Source organism: Watersipora subatra, chromosome 3 (genome assembly GCF_963576615.1).
Source record: "Watersipora subatra chromosome 3, tzWatSuba1.1, whole genome shotgun sequence".
NCBI lineage: Eukaryota > Metazoa > Bryozoa > Gymnolaemata > Cheilostomatida > Watersiporidae > Watersipora > Watersipora subatra.
Genome location: NC_088710.1, coordinates 8,737,280 through 8,760,341, shown reverse-complemented (window position 1 = coordinate 8,760,341; position 23,062 = coordinate 8,737,280). Strand labels below are relative to the sequence as shown.

The following is a 23,062-nucleotide window of genomic DNA, read 5'->3' as shown; positions in this document are numbered from 1 at the left end:
TTGGGACTACCGTACTTTTCGGACTATAAACCGCACCTCTATATAAGCTGCATCGGCTTTATTTTCCAAAAAACGATAATAAAACAATACATAAGCCGCACCTTAGTATAGGCCGCAGAACTAAAGACTGCTTTTTAACGTGGCAGCAACTTTGCCATTTAAAGTGGAACAGTGCAGGACCGCAAAGTTTCGTATTATCCGACTCTTTTTAACTTAGTGCCTAGCGGGACAGTACCGTGAGGCATTGTTTCGTATTTTCTTTCACCGCTAGAAGCGCACTAATTGGAGATTCCCGTTAGTTCGCCCTAGCGGTGAAAGAAAAAGCCACAGATTAGCTGCACCCTTATATAAGCCGCATGGCTTAAATCATCAGAAAAAAGTAGCGGCTAATAGTCCGAAAAGTACGGTAGTTTGTATTTGTGAACCGCAGGTAGGAATGTGTAATCGACATCAATAATGCAATTTGATCGCTTGCTGCCATTTGTCTTCTGGACTATCAATGACGTCAAGGTCCCTGCCGCAGTGACTGATGTGGTACCAATATTAGAATTCAAGTATTTATAGCACGCGGTGCCGCGGTGGCCATGGCTCCGGGTTGTTATTGCTTTTGGTTGGTAATAAAATTCATCACCACAATAATTATTATTCAATTTTATGACTTTCCCTACCAGACTGTCATCCTCATCAGTTACATATTCAATGACTAAACTAATATCATCATCTTCCTCATTTGTCTAGGCTTTTCCAAAAAACTCATTATCTTAATTTGTTTTGCCATGCTGCTCAGTCGGTGTATTAGCTATAATGAGTTTAGCAAAAATTGCCCAATGAGCCAACCACACACGAAAATTGCCTGCATTTCTAATATGACGATTTTATTGTGAATATCAATGAACAAAGCCATTTAATTTCGCGTTTTCGCTCGTTCGTTGTGATAGTTTGTTTCGCTCATGAAATTTTTGCGAGAGGATGTTGCCGCGAAAACGCAAAAGTTAGATGCCGCGAATACATAAGTGTCCTAGGGTAGATATAATACTTCCTTTCTCCTCTCATGTTTTACTAGATATAATACTTCCTGTCTCCTCACATGTTTTACTAGATATAATACTTCCTGTCTCCTCTCATGTTTTACTAGATATAATACTTCCTGTCTCCTCTCATGTTTTACTAGATATAATACTTCCTGTCTCCTCGCATGTTTTACTAGGTAAACTACTTCCTGTCTCCTCACATGTTTCACTAGATATAATACTTCCTGTCTCCTCTCATGTTTTACTAGATATAATACTTCCTGTCTCCTCGCATGTTTTACTAGGTAAACTACTTGCTGTCTCTTCACATTTTTGACTAGATATAATACTTCCTGTCTCCTCACATGTTTACTAGATATAATACTTCCTGTCTCCTCACATGTTTCACTAGATATAATACTTCCTGTCTCCTCACATGTTTCACTAGATATAATACTTCCTGTCTCCTGACATGTTTCACTAGATATAACACTTCCTGTCTCCTGACATGTTTCACTAGATATAATACTTCCTGTCTCTTCACATGTTTCACTAGATATAATACTTCCTGTCTCCTCACATGTTTCACTAGATATAATACTTCCTGTCTCCTCACATGTTTCACTAGATATAATACTTCCTGTCTCTTCACATGTTTCACTAGATATAATACTTCCTGTCTCCTCACATGTTTCACTAGATATAATACTTCCTGTCTCCTCACATGTTTCACTAGATATAATACTTCCTGTCTCCTCACATGTTCACTAGCTATAATACTTCCTGTCTCTTTACATGGTTCACTAGCTGCTATGCATTACGTATCCTTAAAGGTTTCTTTAGTTAAAATGTAACATGAATGGGTTCACATGTAGGTTACTTGAGCAATAGGCAAAGTATCTCCTAACTGCCCTACAAACCAAGCAAGATAACTTAACTGTAACTAGGCTGTGGTTGAGTCCTGAGTAATGTTGAGTGAGGTGACAATAAAGAATTTCCAAAGCAACATTTTTAGATTTATCGATATGTTTAACATTGCACATTTTGCATTTGCATTAGAGAGAGCTTTGTTGATGGCGCAGCTGATTCAGGTCCAAGTCTCACTAGCCCCTAGTTTTTCCATGGTTGTCGTATCTCTAATGACAGTTTGCAGATTTTTTAAACTCTCTTTGCGATAGTTGATTGCAGAGTTTAACCTTGGTGTCCTTACATCTTTGTGTTCTTACATTTAGCAGGATGAGTATCAGTAGTAATTTAACTGTATCTCTCTTGGTTACCAACATTTTCGGTAAATATAGGTGATGTTGTAAAATTTTGTGAATTTTATTTTTAACTTTGGCAACTCTAAATATGTATGGTTGCTCACTATATTGGCTGGGCTATAGTTAGCGGAGAATATGCTGACTACTGCTGTCTTGATGCTTTGCAGGTGCCCCAGTTCATCCTTGATGATCATATCACAAAGAACCAGGGCTCAACTTGCCACGTCATCTGCACCCAGCCTAGGAGGATCAGTGCTATTTCTGTAAGTTTGACTGAGTGTTAACCACTTTATCTGGCAGCCATTTCTGTATGTTTATATGGGTGTTGACCACTTCATCTGGTAGCCATTTCTGTAGGTTTATATGGGTGTTGACCACTTCATCTGGTAGCCATTTCTGTATAGAGCTGTTACAGTCCAGTTTTTATTGTGGCAGCTTCTGTAGGGTTGCCTAAGTGTTATGTTATAAGGTGTCCAAAGTGTTATGTTATAAGGTGTCCAAAGTGTTATGTTATAAGGTGTCCAATTTAGTATGTAGACTCATTTACATGGGCTATAATCCATTTAGTCTTATGGCCATTTTGTATGCATGCTCAGAGTCAAGTCATTTCATCTGTCGGTCATTTTCTGTGTTTGCACAATGTTTCACCACCGCTTACTTTCTCATTAGTTTTATAATTTTTTATATGATAACAAAAGTTGTACATTGTCAACTATCAGTTCCTTTTGATTTATTTATTATAAGATTGATGAGAGAATTTCTAATAAGTCTTCAAACGCAGATTTATTTGACTGCCTTCAAATTATCGCTTTCAGCAGCTGCGTTGAAATGGCGTTTGTGATCATATCTTTATCAACAACTAAGATATTTACTTACTGCTGGGAAAACTGGTTTAAATACTCTATTCAGAGTTACTGTTAACAGGTGGCTGAAAGAGTAGCAGAAGAGAGAGGTGAAAGTTTGGGTGCCAGCGTTGGTTACAGCATCAGGCTGTCTCATTCCCTTCCTAGGAGTTATGGTTCCATCACCTACTGCACAACTGGAATTCTTCTTAGAATACTCACTCATAATAAGCATCTAACCAATTACTCACATGTCATTGTTGATGAGGTATTTCTATAGAAATGTTTATGAATGAGCTAAGCTATAGTTTTGTAATTTGACTTACGTATGCAAACTGTGCATGTAGAAGAAGTTTGATTCATCTATTATGGCTACCATGTTTATAGAATATTTGCCTTTATTATTTCCTGCTTTTGATATAACTAGACTAGATGAATGCTCGGAGTTGCACAGGTAATAAAAACGTTTTTGTACAGAAAATTTCTTTCCCCAATGAATTTAAGTAACATAAGCTAGTAACATAAGCTAGTAACTTAAATCTTTACTATCACAAGAGCTGTGTCCATCAGTGTGAAGCCATCTTGGGCTTATAATTGTGCTTATAATCGTTGCGCTACGCATCATGGTCTCTTACGCATTTATGATCTTCAAGTGTCCTAGTGGTAAGTAATAGTATTTTCACAAGCTCTGCATAAGTATGTGCATAATTATTCCATGGTATGGCAAGGACAGTGTAGCATCGCGGTTAACACGCCTGTCTGTAGAACAGGAGGTTCCGAGCTCAATTCCAGCACAAAGTGGATTTTTCATTCCTATAACTTGATCGCTATAATTGGACACACGTGGGACAGACAAACACTGAGATTTATACATATAGACAAAGGTAATACGCTATTTGTCAAGGCTGTAGCTTGGGTATAGACCATTAGATATTGGCAGCATCTAATCTAATTGCTGATTAACTCGGTCCGTGCTAAGGAGATTCAAATTGATATTTAGATGTTAACAAATTTTGCAGAAATAAATCATTTAATATGAATATATTGACCTAAAATCTTTACTGCAACGTTTGCTATAATAAGAGCCGTGTCCGTCCGTCTCTCCAAAGCCATTTTAAGAACGTTAAGAAAAGTTTACCTGGCACGGCAATAAACTCAGACATTTTGTTTCGCAGCCAACTGCGCTGCCAACAGCACTACTAGACCACGCTTTACGCATCCTACAATAATACAATAATTGAATCTATGAATAATTGTGCACATACTTATTACACCTGATGGTCTCTCACAGCGCACGGATCTTTCAGCGTATATAATATAATATATAAAATAATATAATATAAATATTAACTTGCTATGGAAAAAGTAAGTTACTTTATATTTCACTATTAGTTGATTAAAAGCATTCGGTTCACACAAGAGGCAAAGCAGATGCTGTCCAGTTCAAAAGAGCTCCTGAAAATCACGTAACAGACATTAAACAATATTTTGACTGGTTGTAAAATAAAACTAAAACCAAACTGTTGCTAATCTCCGAAGCAAGAAGTATGTCAACTCTTTGTAACTTTATGTCACTTCATAAACAGTTGATTTCTTGAAAAGCCTTAAATTCTTTTGAGTAACTACTTGATAAAAATACTAGTTTATCTAAAATTTTAAAGTAAAACATTTACTAAATTCCAAAAAGCTGACAAATCGGACAAAGCCTGCGGTCAGCAGATTAATAATAGGTCAGCAGATTTTCCTATATGACATTAGAGTAGATTTGCGAGCAGGGGCTACTTCATAGCTACCGTATAAGACCTTATCAGCATTGTCTGCTGGACTCGTACGAAATTCATATTACTTATCGTCTTGTGAGTGTAAAACAACTTGGTCCATTGTGTTAAGTCTTATTTTTTGAGGTTCACGAGAGAGACATACAGACAGATTTCTTGCTCATATTGCTACGAGACTTGTTGCCGTCCAGACCTGACCTCAAGGTCATACTGATGAGCGCTACTCTGAATGCCGAGAATTTCTCGGAGTACTTCTACAATGCCGCCATGTTTAATATTCCTGGATTCACATTTCCTGTGACTGAATACTACTTGGAGGATATTATGGACACTGTTAGGTACGCCCATGTATATTATGGACACTTAGGTATGCCCATGTATATTATGGACACTGTTAGGTACGCCCATGTGTATTATGGACACTGTTACGTACACCCATGTATATTATAGACATTGTTAGTTGCGCCCATGTATATTATGGACACTGTTAGGTTCGCTCATGTATATTATGGACACTGTTAGACATAACCTACGTATTATGGCCTCTGCTAGGCATGCCCTTAGCTACATTTTGGTTGCCGGTGTGACGCGGTTACTTAGGTTATTGAACATGGCAGCCTTAGTCATTCCTATATAGATGAAGTCCCATTCCTCTATCAGTTATGGCCATATGAATTATGAGTGTTATTTTTTGCTAAACAATAGTTACCATTGAATCTTAGGTTTTAGAGTGTTTGAAAGTTGCTCAGCTCTAGTTGGGTGGGACGCGCATAACCACCGCTGCTAATGCCTATAGTTTGCAATTTAAAAAGGGCAACTTTATTGAGGCTTTGTAAAACAAATGATGGGTTCTGTTGTTACATTCAGTTGTTTACGTATTATGTAAACTAACGATGAGTTACAATAATGATGCAGAAAAATATCTACTCTCAGTCAATATAATGCTTATTAACATTCTGGTAGGTACATTGCTGCCGATGTTCTGGTAGGTAAAATGCTGCCGATGTTCTGGTAGGTACAACGCTGCTGATGGCCCTCGTATTTCTCTAAAGGGAGCAGGTCCCTCTTGGAGCCGTTACAACCGCAAACAAAAAGAAGAGGAGAAGGCTGATTTGGAGAAACTGAGGACATGGCTTAGGGACAGTCACCTCAGGTAATGACTGAGGACATGGCTTAGGGACAGTCACATCAGGTAATGACTGAGGACATGGCTTAGGGACAGTCACCTCAGGTAATGACTGAAGACATGGCTTAGGGACAGTCACATCAGGTAATGACTGAGGACATGACTTAGGGACAGTCACAACAGGTAATGACTGAGGACATGGCTTAGGGACAGTTACAACAGATAATGACTGAGGACATGGCTTAGGGACAGTCACCTCAGGTAATGACTGAGGACATGGTTTAGGGACAGTCACAACAGGTAATGACTGAGGACATGGCTTAGGGACAGTCACAACAAGTAATGACTGAGGACATGGCTTAGTGACAGTCACCTCAGGTAATGACTGAGGATATGGTTTAGGGACAGTCACCTCAGGTAATGACTGAGGACATGGCTTAGGGACAGTCACAACAGGTAATGACTGAGGACATGGCTTAGGGACAGTCACATCAGGTAATGACTGAGGACATGGCTTAGGGACAATCACATCAGGTAATGGCTGAGGACATGGCTTAGGGACAGTCATCTTAGGTAATGGCGATGAGTAACTGATGTTAATCAAGGAATTATTGTGACCCCCTTTCGCCTTAACCGCTCAATCGATATCCAATAATCTTTACATACTTTTTGGCATTCAAACATCTCAAACAATGTAGCACAGTGTTTTTGTATTTTCCATCCTTTTTTGTGCGCTTTTTCGTTCGAAAAACTGTTTAGCTAGGTAAATCAGCTGAAACAGCAACGATGGTAAAAATTTTCATGAGCATCCTCCAACTCACTGCGTTTCTTTTACCGGTGTATGTGGATAATTATTTTACTTGCCCGTTGGTGTAAATATCTCAAGTTGTTTCTTGAACAGCGAGCATATTGACTTGAAAAAATCGCTCATCTATCAGCTGTTCTATTTGGATTGTTGTTGCTTGTAAAGTAACCCATCATGCGTTGGAAGTGTTCTTCAGGCTCCTTATTTTAGTGTCATATAAAGTTTATCTGTTCTGATGGGAAGACAACATTGTGCTGGTGTAAGATGCTCAGGCTATGAAATCTTTCTTATTGTCAAGATCCTTATTGTTTTTGTTTTTATCTCACGGTCTAATTTTCTTTAAGCAGCATTGCTCGGTGTGAATAAAGTTAGCATCTATCTAATATCTATTATATAAACTGCTTTTGTATTACGTAAGAAATTGCTCTTCCAGCGTTAAATGCGCATTGAGCATATTTTATCTCACACGAATGCACTGTAGTGTTTGTCATGAGCTAGTAGCATTGTTAGTTCTTAAAATAATTGATATTGAATCGTTTGTAGATAAAGTTAATTTCTATCTAAAACCATTCTAGCGAATATTCTTGTAATAATTTTCTTTTGTGTAATTAGTTATAAAGCCTAGAAATAATAATAATTACTTCGAGCTATTATGCATAGCATTTAGAATAATTCATTATATAATATGTAAAAACTAAATTTAAAGGCAGTATTCAGTGAAAATAAGCTTTTATTGATACATCGTCATGGAAACAAGTGAATGACAGTGCTAGCTCAACACTGGTTATAGAGTAAATGTTAGAAATAGCGGGGCGACTTACTCTAACTTACACTAGATATACTTTAAATAAACACAATTTCTATATCTTTGCATTTTAATATTTTTACGTGTTATTTTTCGTGTTTACCTGTTTTTGTTTTGATTTACACAACTGTAGTGTTTCCGGGAGTTTTTGACATCATATGACAGAATGTTCATGGCATGTCTGGACAAGTATTTGTCAAATTTTATATCATACGTAAAGATAATTGTGAGTTAAGGTTTGAATCTGTGTGAGTCTTTATCAAATTTCCTTATGTATTATTTTGCTACAAACCTGATTTTGGTCTATGGAGATGTTTCTTAATTGTAGTCTGAGCGATAAGGCGACAGAGAATATACTGGAAATGGATCACAACAAGATCCACCCAAAACTTGTTGCTGAACTCATCAAGCATATTTGTCGGATGAAGCCAGTAAGTCACATTTATATCATTTATAGTTAAACCTCTACAGTCAAACCTCTACAGTCAAACCTCTGCAGTCAAACCTCTACAGTCAAACCTCTACAGTCAAACCTCTACAGTCAAACCTCTACAGTCAAACCACTACAGCCAAACCTCTACTGTCAAACCACTGCAGTCAAACCTTTACAGTCAAACCTCTACAGTCAAATCACTACAGTCAGACCTCTGCAGTCAAACCTCTGCAGTCAAACCTCTACAGTCAAACCTCTACAGTCAAACCTCTACAGTCAAACCACTACAGTCAAACCTCTACAGCCAAACCTCTACAGCCAAACCTCTACAGCCAAACCACTGCAGTCAAACCTCTACAGTCAAACCTCTACAGTCAAATCACTACAGTCAGACCTCTGCAGTCAAACATCTATAGTCAAACCTCTACAGTCAAACCCCTACGGTCAAACCTCTAAGGTCAAACCTCTAAGGTCAAACGTCTGCGGTCAAACCTCTGCGGTCAAACCTCTACAGTCAAACCTCTACAGTCAAACCTCTGCAGTCAAACTTCTGCAGTCAAACTTCTGCAGTCAAACTTCTGCAGTCAAACCTCTACAGTCAAACTTCTGCGGTCAAACCACTGCGGTCAAACCTCTGCGGTCAAACCTCTGCAGTCAAACCTCTACAGTAAATCCTCTATAGTCAAACCTCTACGGTCAAACCTCTACAGCCAAACCTCTATAGTCAAACCTCTGCAGTCAAACCTCTACAGTAAATCCTCTATAGTCAAACTTATCCAGCCAAACCTCTACAGTCAAACTTCTACGGTCAAACCTCTGCAGTCAAACCTCTACAATCAAACCCTTACAATAATCTCCATGTTCATGCCCATAGTGCCATGTCCCAATGACCCATAAACCAAAATGGTCAACAAAATTTTTTTGCTTGCAAAACCTAACTTTAGTTTTTTAATAGCCTTTGAACATAACCACTACCAATCAGATAGTTGGTCACGCTTGATGGTTTCGTAGCTCTCAGTCTTTGGTTGGCAAATATTAGTAATGTGATGAAATTTTAACACTTGCGAAAGGAGGTGTTCTGACACAGACTCATCTTCATTGATGAGAAATTTTGGTCTACTGTGCCTGCTGTAATAGCCAGGAATGTTGTGGCTCCGTTTTACCATTTCAGATATTCGCCAAGTTTATAACAGATCAGTTTTTAGTTGTTCTGGTGAAACATGCATAAGTATTATTTTACTAAAACATGTAGAATTTTATAATGAGTTTAAAGATATAAATAATAATAAGCAGTAATTAAAAGGCATTGTCCGTATGATTTGATAAATTGCAGTCTAAGAGAAACAAATTTATGTTTAGTTTCACTTCAAATCTAATGAAAAAGTCAAATTTTTTAAGATTTGTAAAATTCTCATTTTAACTTTGATGCACTTACAAATATTAAAAATGGGATAATTTCGTAAATTATCTTTTAAAAACCCTTTTTTTTGATGCTAGGTTGGTTTTTCCACATTTTGCAAAGACTGTCCACTGATTGATCATGATGCAGTATGACTTACTCTCCTTACCCTTTCTTAAAGAAATTAATCCAGAGAGAGTTGAGTTCTGTCTTGTGTGTTGAGAAAGTTGAGTTCTGTCTTGTGTGGTGAGGAAAGATAAATATCTGAGTCTGTATGTGGAATACCTTTGGTAATTGATTGAGAGTTTATCAACTCAACATCTGATGAGATGAATGAATTTAAGTGAGCTGGGAAATTAAAACCAGTAAATCTATTTTATTCTCCTGTAACCATTAATTTTTTTCTTTGATTATTTAAAAGTAACTCAGTTTGTACTAGTCAAGTATTTCTGAAACCAAAGCTAACCTGGTCTCAGTTTGGTAACTAGAGTTTAAAACTTAAGGGAGGCTCCAATTTTTTTCCTCTACTGCTATTTGTCTTTGTATATTTCTTTTTATTTTTGTGTTTTATCTATGATTATTTTTTGTATATTCTGCATAATCTATTGTTGGTTTTAAGTTTATTCCTGTTGTTATTTCTATGCTCTCTAGGAAGGAGCTATACTAGTATTCTTGCCTGGCTGGTCAGATATAAGTGATGTGAATAAGATAATCTCATCTTCACTGAGTAATATGTGTACCAACATCATACCTCTTCATTCTCTCATGCCAACCAGGGAGCAGAAAGGTGTATTCCTACGCTCCCCTGCAGGTGTCAGGAAGATAGTCCTGGCTACCAACATCGCTGAAACCAGGTAGGTCAGATATGGCTAATGATAAACTGTACTCGTCAATGCTTCTGTGATTATTGCTGTGGCCTCTCCAATTGATGTTTTTGTTATACCTTTAGTAGCTAGTTTGGTGTGTAAACTAACCATGTGAGACTCCATAACCAGCGCAAAGATTTGAAGAGCAATGTATTTCTGTTCAATGTTGTTAGCCAGAAGAATGCTCAAGTCAGATGTGTGACCAGTCAGCAGTGCCTATAGTCAGTATGTGTGAGACCAGACAGTAGTGCCTATAGTCAGTATGTATGACCAGATAGTAGTGCCTATAGTCAGTATGTGTGACCAGATAGTAGTGCCTATAGTCAGTATGTGTGAGACCAGACAGTAGTGCCTACAGTCAGTATGTGTGACCAGATAGTAGTGCCTATAGTCAGTATGTGTGACCAGGCAGTAGTGCCTATAGTCAGTATGTGTGACCAGATAGTAGTGCCTATAGTCAGTATGTGTGACCAGACAGTAGTGCCTACAGTCAGTATGTGTGACCAGATAGTAGTGCCTATAGTCAGTATGTGTGACCAGGCAGTAGTGCCTATAGTCAGTATGTGTGACCAGACAGTAGTGCATATAGTCAGTATGTGTGACCAGACAGTAGTGCCTGTAGTCAGTATGTGTGAGACCAGACAGTATTGCCTGTAGTCAGTATGTGTGAGACCAGACAGTAGTGCCTATAGTCAGTATGTGTGACCAGATAGTAGTGCCTATAGTCAGTATGTGTGACCAGATAGTGCATATAGTCAGTGTGTGTGACCAGACAGTAGTGCCTATAGTCAGTATATGTGACTAGGCAGTAGTGCATATAGTCAGTATGTGTGACCAGGCAGTAGTGCATATAGTCGGTGTGTGTGTGTGACCAAACAGTATCAATGCTTACAGACCACCAGAATTTACATAGTCCTAAAGTCTGTCTGTCTTAAGCTTCTCATGTCCCTCTTGCAGCATAACCATTGATGACATTGTCTATCTGATCAGTCTATGTCTTGCAGCATAACCATTGATGACATTGTCTATGTGATCAATCTGTCTTGCAGCATAACCATTGATGACATTGTCTATGTGATCAATCTATGTCTTGCAGCATAACCATTGATGACATTGTCTATGTGATCAATCTATGTGTTGCAGCATAACCATTGATGACATTGTCTACGTGATCAATGCTGGCAAAATAAAGCTGACAGGCTACCTCAGTGAAGGCAACATGAATAGCCTACAGAGTGTGTGGGTGAGCAAGGCTAACGCTAGGCAGAGGAGGGGGCGTGCCGGACGAGTTCAGCCTGGTAAGCTATTTATTTGCTAAGAAATACGCTCTTAATTACCTATGTTGTAAAATCACTTTTCAATTATATTTATAAAAACAACTGATCTGATTGGTTATTTCTAGTCCAAGTCCAACTTTTATTCAAATTTTTAGTCTTAATTTAAATTCCAGTTATTCTTTGCTTGCATGAATTCCTAGTTTTAATTAGATAAACATTTCTTTGCGTTGCAAGTGTCTCAAGGAGAGTTGTTTATTCAATGGCAGCTGTGAGTTATGTGAAAAATTCTATCTTCATGGTTTAGTACTAATTACTCTGATACAATTTCATCTAGCCTCGCATTCGTCATACAGCTATTTATTACAAGTCAATTGCATATAGAAACAATTAGCTTCAAAAATCATCAATTTGATTCGTGTTCTATAAATATTTTTTTAGAAGACTAATTTTACAAATAGTTAAAGGTTGACTTGCAACAAAATTCACATTACAGTTATTTGATATGAAAAGATTCACCATGTCTTACTCTGTTGTGTTGTAGGTGCAAAATGTGTGGAAATGTGATTACAAGCTCTTAAAAGCTCAAAAACAAACAGTTAATCGCATCCACACGAGACTGTCGTAGTTTGGATTCTCTTTCCAAAATGGCTCAAATGTGACGTAGCTGTGGTAGATGGTTTCTGTTTACACTTTCATGCAACCTTATTCGTCGAAATATTTTCCCAAATATAGTTCACGCATTCAATGAAACCATGTCTATTGTTCTTACGCGTCTGTTTTATCGTCATTGTAATGCTGTCACTTTTAGCACTGATATCTTATAACTTACCGTAAAAATTCGTTCAATTTTTTAGCCTTAGCTTGAAGGAGTACATATCATTGTCTAATAATCATGACGAGCCTGTTGGTCACTTGTGATAATCAAAAAGTGATGCAGAAATGATTTGCGAAGTATTGGGTCACATGATCCGATTACGACTTGCCGATTAGACCAAACCGAAACAAAACTGTAAAGTAGCGAGCATCTATATTTGATACGGGATCTTCGGTAAAACCCGAAGTGTTTGTCATAAACTAGTGCTACGATAAGTTTATATTGAGCTTTTTATTGGCCTCTCAATTCACGTGGGAACATCACGTGACAAGACAATAACCAAATTTCATGACTACGTCAGAGGAATAAACGGATTCCAATCTACGGCGGCTTTTCGTTTTTGAGCTTTTGAGAGCTTGTAATCACATTTCCACATATTTGGCACCTACAACACAACAGAGTAAGACATGGTGAATCTTTTGATACCAAATAACTGTAAAGTGAATTTTGTTGCAAGTCAACCTTTAAAAGAATAATCTCTCGTCTGTCTCTGTAGGCATCTGCTACCACCTTTACACAAGACACCATGAGGCCTCCTTGGAGGAGTACCAACAGCCAGAGATGGTTCGGTCAAGACTTGAAAATGTTTGCCTTGATGTAAAGGTGAGGTATTGACAGGGGAGATAAATACTCCAGCTATGATGATATTTCTTACTATATGTTATATTATATTACTTTATTGGCAATACTTTCATTTCAAACAGAAATGTTCTCTAAATTATGCCATGAAAACATCATAAAACATGTTGAATGTTGGAGCACCATTTACTTTGTCTGTCGTGTTGTAGCTCATATATATTCAAATCATGACTGCTGATTCACCAGTGGATATCTGTGTTTAACATGTCTAGTTGCTGTCATGCAATGAAACATTTGCCAAAGTGCAGGCTACGTTTCAAGTGTAGTTGTCACCACATTCCTACGGTTCACTGAGGTATAGTTTAGGATATTTACACTGCATGTTCTCTGCGCTGATATTTCGAGTTCAATAGAATATGTGCTCTCATGTGAGTGTTGGTACATTTAGCTGCTCAAGCAAGGGTATGTCCAGCCTTTCCTCCTTAAAGCCATGAACCCACCGAGCTTAGAGGCTATTGAGTCGTCCCTTCAACTCCTCAGAACTTTGGTAAGTGTGGAGGTCATCAAGTTTTCACTGCTAGATTTGGTTTGAGATTGAATAGTTCTATTCTTCTTGATTTGATGGTAGCTTATAGGGCGGCATTACCTAGGTCTAGGGTGCCCAGGCTATGTAATCCTTATGGTATTGTTTGATTATTGTATCGTATAAACGTGGTTGATCATGCAGTCGCTCTGCTTGTTACCGCTGAAAAGGTTGATTAAGGCAGGAGATGGAGATCAGTACTGCCTATCTTTAACATGAACTGGTGCGCTGGCAGTCCTGTACGCTGTGAGGGACCGTCATGTGTAATAAGTATGTGCCCAATTATTCTTAGATGTAGAAAGTTGATTGAGTGGTGTAGTGGTAGCACACTTGGCTTCTAATCTAAATTTCTGGGTTCAACTCCTGTACTGCGCAATTGTTTTTCCTAATGTTTTTCCTAAAGCCGAATATTTGAGCTCACTGCCCGTGCAATGCATTGTTTTCACCAACCTCCAAGCATTGTTTCCGACAGACGGACACGGCTCGTATTATAGCAACGATTATATTTTGACCTTTCCTTTAAGTAGTAGAAAAACTAAATATAATAGCTTGAGTTTTCCGATTGATCTAGGATGCGCTTGATGAGGAGGAGCGACTGACGCCTCTTGGCTACCATCTAGCTCAGATGCCCCTGGACCCTCATACAGGTAAAATGGTACTCATGGCTGCTGTCTTCTCCTGCCTTGACCCGGTTCTCTCTATCGCCGCTTGTCTCAACTACAAGGATCCATTCCAGGTGCCATTGGTGAGTTATGACAGCATATAATCTTGTGAGGGAGGGTCGATAGAGAGAAGACAAGACCAGTTAATTTGAGTCATAAAGATGTGACATTTGCAGTCACATTTTGTCATGTGACTACAAAATGACAAAATAACTTCATGAACATTTTGACTTTCACAGCTTGTAATAATTTACTTTGGCATTTTGAAGTATACATAAAAGAACATGATAAACTATTCAATGCATGGCATCTATCGTTGGCATTTTGCGATTATTTACTCTGAAGACTCATACTAACATGGCTGGTGGGCTGTAAGGTAATTCCATGTAGGAAGATGTCAATTTATGCCTCAAAAGACGAGACAACTCCTTTTTGCAGGAATATGTCACAACTGTGTAATACTGTAATGCATTTGAAAGGATCATCATATAAATGTATATATATATTTGTTGTTGTTGTTAATCTCTGTTATATCAGTATAGATTATTGTCGACCAAATTCTCTCTAGGTATTCTTGCTTCCTGATTTAACGTTTATTTTAATGTAGCAAGTATTTGATCATTAGGAAACTAGTAGCTTCTGCTGATGGTCAACCAAAACAGAATGTCTGGTTTTTCTATACTAATATACAAGGGACTTGTTTCTATCTCTCTCTCTGATCTTGCTTTGTAATCATAGCGTAATCATTTCTCCTTATGGTTTGTCCATTCTGGCTGTCTTTTGACTCTATGAGAATAAGTATTAGTCACAACTGAATGATTGATGTAGGAATCTAAACTTCATTTTTCCTAATTATTCAAGACTGGTGAAAAGGTTATCTTGCCCATGTATGCTTATTATTATATAATATTAAGATATTATTTAATATTGTTATATTAATATATGTAATAAATACAAACATGTATTTATTACATATTTAATGCATTCAATGTGTGAAATCAAAAGAGAATGAAAAGTACATCAAACATAATAACTCATGCGAGTGTCATTGCAGCTGGATTGTTGCAATGTAGCAGTGGGAAAAAATTTGATATGAATGATCATTTGATAAAATTGAAAAGTTAGGACCTGCCTTTGTCAAGTATCACACTAGAGTATGTGCTGTACATGAACCACTTCTGAGCTCGTCTTACATTCACACATTACTTTGCAGGACAAGGTGAAGGAAGTTGACAAGATTCGACATCGCCTTTCTCAAAACTCGTTCAGTGATCTCATCATGTACTATTACGCTATAAAGGTACCTAAGACATCTAGGGTGGTGTATTTTTGGAGATATGGGAATAATCTATTTGAAAACTTTCATTTTTAATTCCGATATTATTAAGTTGTGAGTTCTTAACCCTTTTGCTCCCAGTTGGTTGATTACACCTTTTGCTATGTTACCATCAGAATTTCAGTGCTGACAGTTTTAATAAAATTTGTGTTAGTGAATAACAAGTGAGTACTGTTTTAGGTTACTTACATTTCATGTTGTGGCTTCATGACATATTTCTAAATCATGAAATCACGATTCACCATCGTGGGAGTCAAATAGGATACCAATGATGTGGTTAAAGAACGTATTTCCCATTCTCAAACAATTTATAAAACCAGCTTTAACACAAAATTGCATTTTATTAGCCATCTAGATCGCAACTAAAATTCATTATAAATAAGTTGTCCACAACTTTTTAAATATAACTGCATAGTGGGTGGAGCCATTATGACCAAGTTTGATTTGAGACAAACGCTGTCACAATGTTTAAAAGGCTTCAGGTTGACCGATATAAACTTTATTATCAGCGGTCAAATTAAATTCAATGTTCAAAGCAAATTACATCATGAGACAAAAATAACATAAAGAATAGCAAAGTAATTATGAGTACTGGAAGAAAAGAATTATGAGTACTGGAAGAAAGCTTCTTGCGTAAGACAGTTCCGTAATGTGGATTGGCTAGGTATTGGTAGCTGGTATATAAGGTGTAGTTGAATTTCAAGGAAAGTAGTAATGGAATGGCAATAACTATTGGAAGAAATGCAAATAAACAGACTTACATATAATTCGCTGGCTCTCGTTCTGTTCAAAGACTAGTGAAAAGGTTATTTAGCCTGAAATCCTAGTTTATATGAGGGATGAGAGAAAACTTAGATCTCCAACATCATCAAGCATATTTGGTAAGGTTCATGAGCTTTGTCAAAGGTAGTGTAGTAAGTTAAAGTTCGACTGAGTGTAGTTTAGAAGTGTTTGTATGCTACTTGATATGTAAGTTTACTTGAGTAGTCATCCATTATCATGAGGATTATTATCATTAACATTCATTCATTGATTTGCAGCCAGCTTGTTATACAGGTTGTTTGAGATAACACATAGAATTGAGCAAATATCTGCTGCAACTTCTGAGGAGTTTGTCAACATATGACATCCGAAGCTTTTTAAAACGTTTCAGTTTTTTGAATCGGTAGATATTCATGTACAGGTATATATGCAGGTCTAGTTTACCAAACCTAGTTCAATGTTTGAATATTATTAAACAAGTGTTTCATATGTTCTTTCAATAGTCTGAAGAATTGGTAGGAGCAGAGGAAAAAAAGTGAGCAATGATTTTTAGAATTAGAGCGAGAAATTAGAGGGAAACACGATAAAACATCAATTATTTAAAACATCTGCTATGCCATCAAGTAGTTGCCGTAAGAAAACAGTCAAGGTGATGAAAAGCAGAGAAAGCCTGGAAGAGTGGAGGGTCTGAAGGTGAAAAGTAGGAAAAAGTACACAATATTAAATATAAAAATAAAATAATATATTAATAGGTTAATATTATTCAAAGTTCATGCAGTTCAAGTTTGACTGTCTTTGTATCTCTATCGCTACCTATGCTCTGTCTGTTTGTCTCCTGTGTCGCCTTGATACGCCTGTCTCTAGTGTAATGTCAAAGCAAATAAACGGCTCCTTTATGGATTATCACTGTATTTATTCAGTTTCTTACATATAATATGACTTTTCGCATTTGATCTTCACATAGTTGTATATAATGCATTTGTTTTAATGTTACATATAATTACTTGAAATATTTATCATTAAGTCTGTAAATTGTGAATTGAATTAAATACAACACTGTGTTCTTATAAGAATCTTTGCTCCCATATTTACGACATTTTTGATTTACAAAAAAATATCAGAACAGAGTAAGTTCGTATGCTGAGATTTGACACTCTCAGCATAATGGCGCTATGACATGACAACAATGGAGTCAGTTTAGCAAGGCACTTGTTCATTTGTCAAGGATATTTTGTAATGTTGTTGTTTGATTGGGTGATCAGTGTGATGTCATAGTACTATGCAACTATAATAGTTCAAAAGTGGGTTTGAACTGATGGGTGGCAGGACTGACAAAAGACCGGACATCCTTCGAAGTATAGATAAACACTTTGTTTACAGGTTGCTATGACATAATTTCTCATATGTAGAATGAGTGGCAGTGTCAAGGAGGTTTGCTGTTGAAAAGAGCCTGGTCTATAATACCTCACGTCTATAATATACACCGTAAAAACCTCTAATTGAAAACCGTGGTGCTTTATTTTTCAACCCTTGCTCTACTGTGGCGGTCAAATAGAGGTGGCATTCAATTAGAGGGTGGCGCTCTATTTTTCAAGCCTTCTCCCATTGTGGCGATCAAATAGAGGTGGTGTTCAAATAGAGGTGGTCTTCAGTTAGAGGTTTTACAGTAGATCTACTATATGTACTGTATACAACTATACATAGTATATACATGTATATAGTCTATAATATACTCTGAAAGTATATTGTAGTATTTACTTGAATGCTGATTTCTTTCCACATCTGATTTTTAATGATTTGGTTTTACACAGGGTTGGGAGGATGCAAGCAACAAGTCTGCCTATTGTTGGGACAATTTCCTGTCCGCAAGTACTGTCTCACTGGTACACAAGATGAAGGGACAGTTTGCTGAGTTGCTACACAAGCTCAAATTCATTTCTTCCTCTTCTTCAACTAACCAAGAGGCCAATCAGAACTCAGGTAACTGCTGTAAATGTATTGTTTGTAAAGGTATAACGCTAGCTTGTCTTAAGACGTCCTCTGATGTGGTGCTTCAATGAATAGCCAAGAAAAACTTCAAGCAGCCAAACCTCCACTTATGAATATGTTTTAAGATGTGTTGAAAGATGGGCAATTCCAATCAACTTGTTATATAAATTTGCCGCAATCATGTTCTATAAAACCTATGAAATAGATCACGAAAAAGAGAGAAGTTGTCGATGCAAACCAATAATACTGCAGTTACGGTACAGCCCACAAATTAAAACATTAAGTCTATTTTTTCTTTTTGTATGGCCAAAGGGGTAAGTTTGGAAAAATCGTCGAACAGATTAGGCAATTTACACGTATTTTACTGTTCATATAATGTAAAACTCCTATAACGTAAACGTTCCTGAAACAATATTAATGCTGTAGGAGTACCTACTGTACATATACGTATTTATAAACCACCAGTTGGTTTTTTCTTCAATAATAGCATCAGCTGGTTTCTTTGATGCCTTCACATATGAATGTCCTTCAAACAGCAAGTGTTGACTACTGCTTATAATCACGTAGCGCATCAATCTATTGCTTGCAACTCCTTTCAAGAATTTTGTTTCATTTGTGCGATTTTTGTCTGGCTGTCCATCAAAATTGACAATGACTTGCATCTTAGCGATGCATGCTTGGGTCAAGCAGTATTGTAGAGAAGAGGTGACCTTGTTCTCAGTATCTACCACTTCTGGAACTGTCAGATTAACCTGAAGGGATGCATTTCGCAACAAGCCTAGTCTGACAGAGCCAGGTAGCCATTTCACTTACCCAATGTGCGAAGGACAGAGGTGGATCTTTAATGTGCACACATTGTCAGCGTGGGACACGCACTGGACCTCCAAGTTATGGTCTAAATCTGAAAGATCCAGCAATTTAAAGTTGAAAGCTTGCTGAGAGCTTTTTGTCAAATCGGCATTAAGCAGGACTCAAATCACCAACCTCATGGTTGACAATCAAAGATGCTACCACTACCCTGACAACCTCAATTGTGATTACGTATTATCTTTATCGAGTACACACAGTTTAAACATTCTTAAATAATTTTTTGAGTTCAAAGAACACATAAATCCGGATCCTTCTTACCTGGTCACACCCAGCTCATTTGTGATATCGTTTTGTTAGCAATTCACCATTTCAATGCTTCAACAAAGACATGTTGATATGTTAACGGTATCAGCATATAATGCAGCACTTGTGTTTCAGGCAACATGTCACTGGTAAGAGCTGTTGTGTGTGCTGGCCTCTATCCAAATGTGGCCAAGGTCAAGTGCATAGGCAAACGGTATGTATTCAACTCAACTGCCCATTTCTTGCATACCAGCTGACTTTGGAGAATCTTTTTTGTCTGATCTTGTCATTTTTATGAGTGGACGACTCCCACAAAGACATAGTGAGCAACGTTCTGACTCATGTGTTTGTTTTATCTACGTGTATTTTAAGCTCAGAAAATCAATTACTTAACCTAAAGTGTTGGTAAAACAGGGCAGTATCCATCTGTTTGAAAATGGTACTGCGGAGAGAGTCCAAGAGGGGTACTGAGCCCCCTCTTGGTGGGGGGAGGGGGTTCCGGGGGTTCTCCCCTGAGAAAATTTTTAGTATAACTAGTCAAAATGGTGCAAATCTAGCACACTTAGCTCCTGATGGGGGCACATGTTCTAACAGCAAATTTGACATTATAATCCAGTTTTCTAAATATAAAACTGTTTGTTGAGATTGTCTTTAACAACGCTTATTAAAAATATAATGTGAATGAGAGCTGCTAAAGGGGTTGGCCACAGCTAGCATGAGCATTAAGTAGAATTATCACCGGGTACAATGCTGAATGGTGTAGGAGATGAGTAGTCTCCTATGAAATAATTTAATTAAATAATATTGTAGAGTTAAAAAGTAAAATTAATAGAGCACCATGTTAAAAATAATGCACTTATACTATAGTCTATAATAGGCTACTGAGCAAGTAGTAGCAGATTTAAGTTTGAGCTATGCATGTTACATGCATTGCTCAAACTTAAATTTATTTCTATGAACAAAATCTTTTGTACATAAGCATTCATTTACATATCTACTATTACAAAACATACAACCATGTACAATTGTCTCTGTATGAAATGCTTGGAAGCATTCCTTTCGGTAGAGTCCAACGCTATAACGTTGCCGTGCAAGCTACCATAACGATCGTTTTTCTCTGTATATTCCAAGTATAATAAAAGTCTAAAAAGTTTACATCACTTCTATCATCTGAATTATTGTTACTCTAATCACACCAAAAATCACTTACGATCGGAGGATCAAATAATATTTTATTTTACCGTTTTGAAAGTCGAGCCGATGTTGACTGGTATTTCCAGCTTTTATTCTTTTCCAAGGAGGTGCGATTTCTTTAGCACAAAGCAACGCCTTTCGCATAATCGTTTCATATCTTAATTTATCGACTAATATCTTGTTGATGATATTTAAAACTTACTAGCATTCATATCCTTTGTTTAACGTTAAGAGATGGCAGCTCTATAAACGTCTACTGAAAGCGACATAAATGCTGTTTCCCCACGAAACCGATAAACGACATTTTGGTCATTTCCCCAGCCAAAGTGTTAAAATCAAGCAAAAATGACGTGAATTCCGGGATTTTGAGCCTCAAAAATGGTACTGCCATGGCAGTAGCTGCAGTATCGGAGGATACGGCCCTGTGGTAAAATATACTGGACAACTATGTGAAACTGTTTGCAGCTGATTAATCCTGTAACAGCTGTGAATGCTCTCATCTCTATCAGGTGATACAGGCAAAATAGGAGAGCGAAAGTTGAATAAGTTTTGCAATAGCTGAACTCTTTTACCCTAAAAATTACCCGAGATCTTTCCAGTTAATGACGACACTGACTGCGTATTGTAGGCAAATTATGAAGCTAAGCACCAAAACGGAGAAAGGTATCAAGTTTCACCCGAAGTCTGTAAATTCAGAGGGTGACTTGACGAAGCATGGCCAATGGATAATGTACTACGAACTTCTTAAAATCAACTCAACGGTAATTAAAGTTTGTCGCTATCAAGTCAAAGTCTGCGAAAATATATTGAAAGTTACTACTTTGCTTGGCAGGCTGTGTCTTTGCATACTTTGGCAATTTAATGGGTGTTAGTTGTATAAAGGTTTTATTCAGTAAAAAAATTCATGTCTTTGTTAAGGCGAGCATGCAAACACTATATCCAGCTCTGAGCACCAAAGCGAAAAGCCATAGCAGTGGCAGCACACTTAGTAAGGACTTGTTCATGAAGAACCTCAACATGTAAGTGGGCCTATCATCATTGTATTCTATGTATATTAGGTGACAGTGATGGACAGTACACTCATGCCCGCTCTCCCCATAATGTTCTTTGGTGGGGAGCTAAGGCTAGAGATGAAAGGAGATGACGAGTTGGTACCCAAGTACCAAGCTGTCATTGTCAATGACTGGATAAGCTTTGAGTGTGACTGGAAATACGCAGAGCTTATTAATGTGAGTTACTTGAAAGAGTCGAAGCATAAAATAAAGTGTTGCAATATACAGTCAAACCTCAACTTATGATCACCCTTACAGCATACAATTTAAAATTTGAGTATTCGTCAGGATGTTCAGTTTTTGTCAGGACCAAGAGATTTTCAACATCAACATTAAAAAGTTCTCGAAACATTAGACAGTTTTCTAAGCAAATTTAAATAAGCCGGTAGACATTAAATGAAATGACAAATAATGAAAGATAATTGAAATTAATTGAAACTATATTTAGCATAAGTTGGAATAAGTTACACCATGGATGTCTATCAGACAATTTATCACCTAACCTACTCATTGCTAAGCTTTATTCCCCCATTTTTAAGGCAAACTAACATAAAAACCTTACTAATTAGTTTAGTTTCACACAGAATTGAGGCTTTTCTGTTTACCTAGTTTTATATAATGCCTATGTTTAATGTTACATGTAAAGGTAATTACTTAAAATATTTATTGTGATGTTTTGGTCTTTGTAATGAATTGCAGTGTGCCCTCGAGTTCTGATGAGCCTGTTATATGATTATCTTGCCCTACAATGTTACACACGATGTCTTTTTGTCTTCGCTACACCACATTTTTCTCATCCGACAATATCAATAACAAAATTTTCTTGGAATTAAAATTTGGCAGTCAGTGTGCCGAATATGTCGATATAATGAAGGTGCCGATATGCTATTCGCCGAAAACCCTCTCACAACGCATGAAAGAGATACGATGCTCGATCTCTCTCAGTTCAGCGTTGTTCGTTATTAGTTATTGTGAAAACGAAACTGGAAGATGGTGATGAAATATTTAGCGATGAGAAAGTTGAAGTTCAGCTAAATAGTAGCAAATACTTACTAAAACTTAGCTTTAAGTACGTGTTTAGTAAGCTAAATTCATTTTAAAGTTAAATTCAACGTTTATGTTATACGTCTGGCTTGAAAGTAAGAACTCCCCATGGTACACACCGCACATAGAATATTGTAATGTTACATTTTATTGCGGATCATAACTACTTAACACTAAAGTTACTGTAGGTAACTATAGTTACTAAGATTAACATATTATTTTGCTTTCAATTTTTAATTTACAGTAAATATATAAAATTTCGATGATTTTT

General features: G+C 37.1%; 1 protein-coding gene across 1 annotated transcript in view; it reads left to right on the top strand.

Moving 5' to 3' along the window:
• LOC137390306 (ATP-dependent DNA/RNA helicase DHX36-like) overlaps positions 1 to 23,062 on the top strand; it is a 30,886-nt gene that overhangs the window by 6,886 nt on the left and 938 nt on the right. Inside the window, exons 6-20 of the mRNA XM_068076639.1 lie at positions 2,440 to 2,535; positions 3,197 to 3,382; positions 5,019 to 5,230; positions 5,908 to 6,045; positions 7,957 to 8,059; positions 10,112 to 10,314; positions 11,470 to 11,624; positions 12,974 to 13,080; positions 13,505 to 13,603; positions 14,211 to 14,384; positions 15,515 to 15,601; positions 18,211 to 18,379; positions 19,637 to 19,715; positions 21,324 to 21,456; positions 21,754 to 21,924. Coding sequence (XP_067932740.1) covers positions 2,440 to 2,535; positions 3,197 to 3,382; positions 5,019 to 5,230; positions 5,908 to 6,045; positions 7,957 to 8,059; positions 10,112 to 10,314; positions 11,470 to 11,624; positions 12,974 to 13,080; positions 13,505 to 13,603; positions 14,211 to 14,384; positions 15,515 to 15,601; positions 18,211 to 18,379; positions 19,637 to 19,715; positions 21,324 to 21,456; positions 21,754 to 21,924 — 2,112 coding nt within the window. The remainder of the gene's footprint in view (positions 1 to 2,439; positions 2,536 to 3,196; positions 3,383 to 5,018; positions 5,231 to 5,907; positions 6,046 to 7,956; positions 8,060 to 10,111; positions 10,315 to 11,469; positions 11,625 to 12,973; positions 13,081 to 13,504; positions 13,604 to 14,210; positions 14,385 to 15,514; positions 15,602 to 18,210; positions 18,380 to 19,636; positions 19,716 to 21,323; positions 21,457 to 21,753; positions 21,925 to 23,062) is intronic.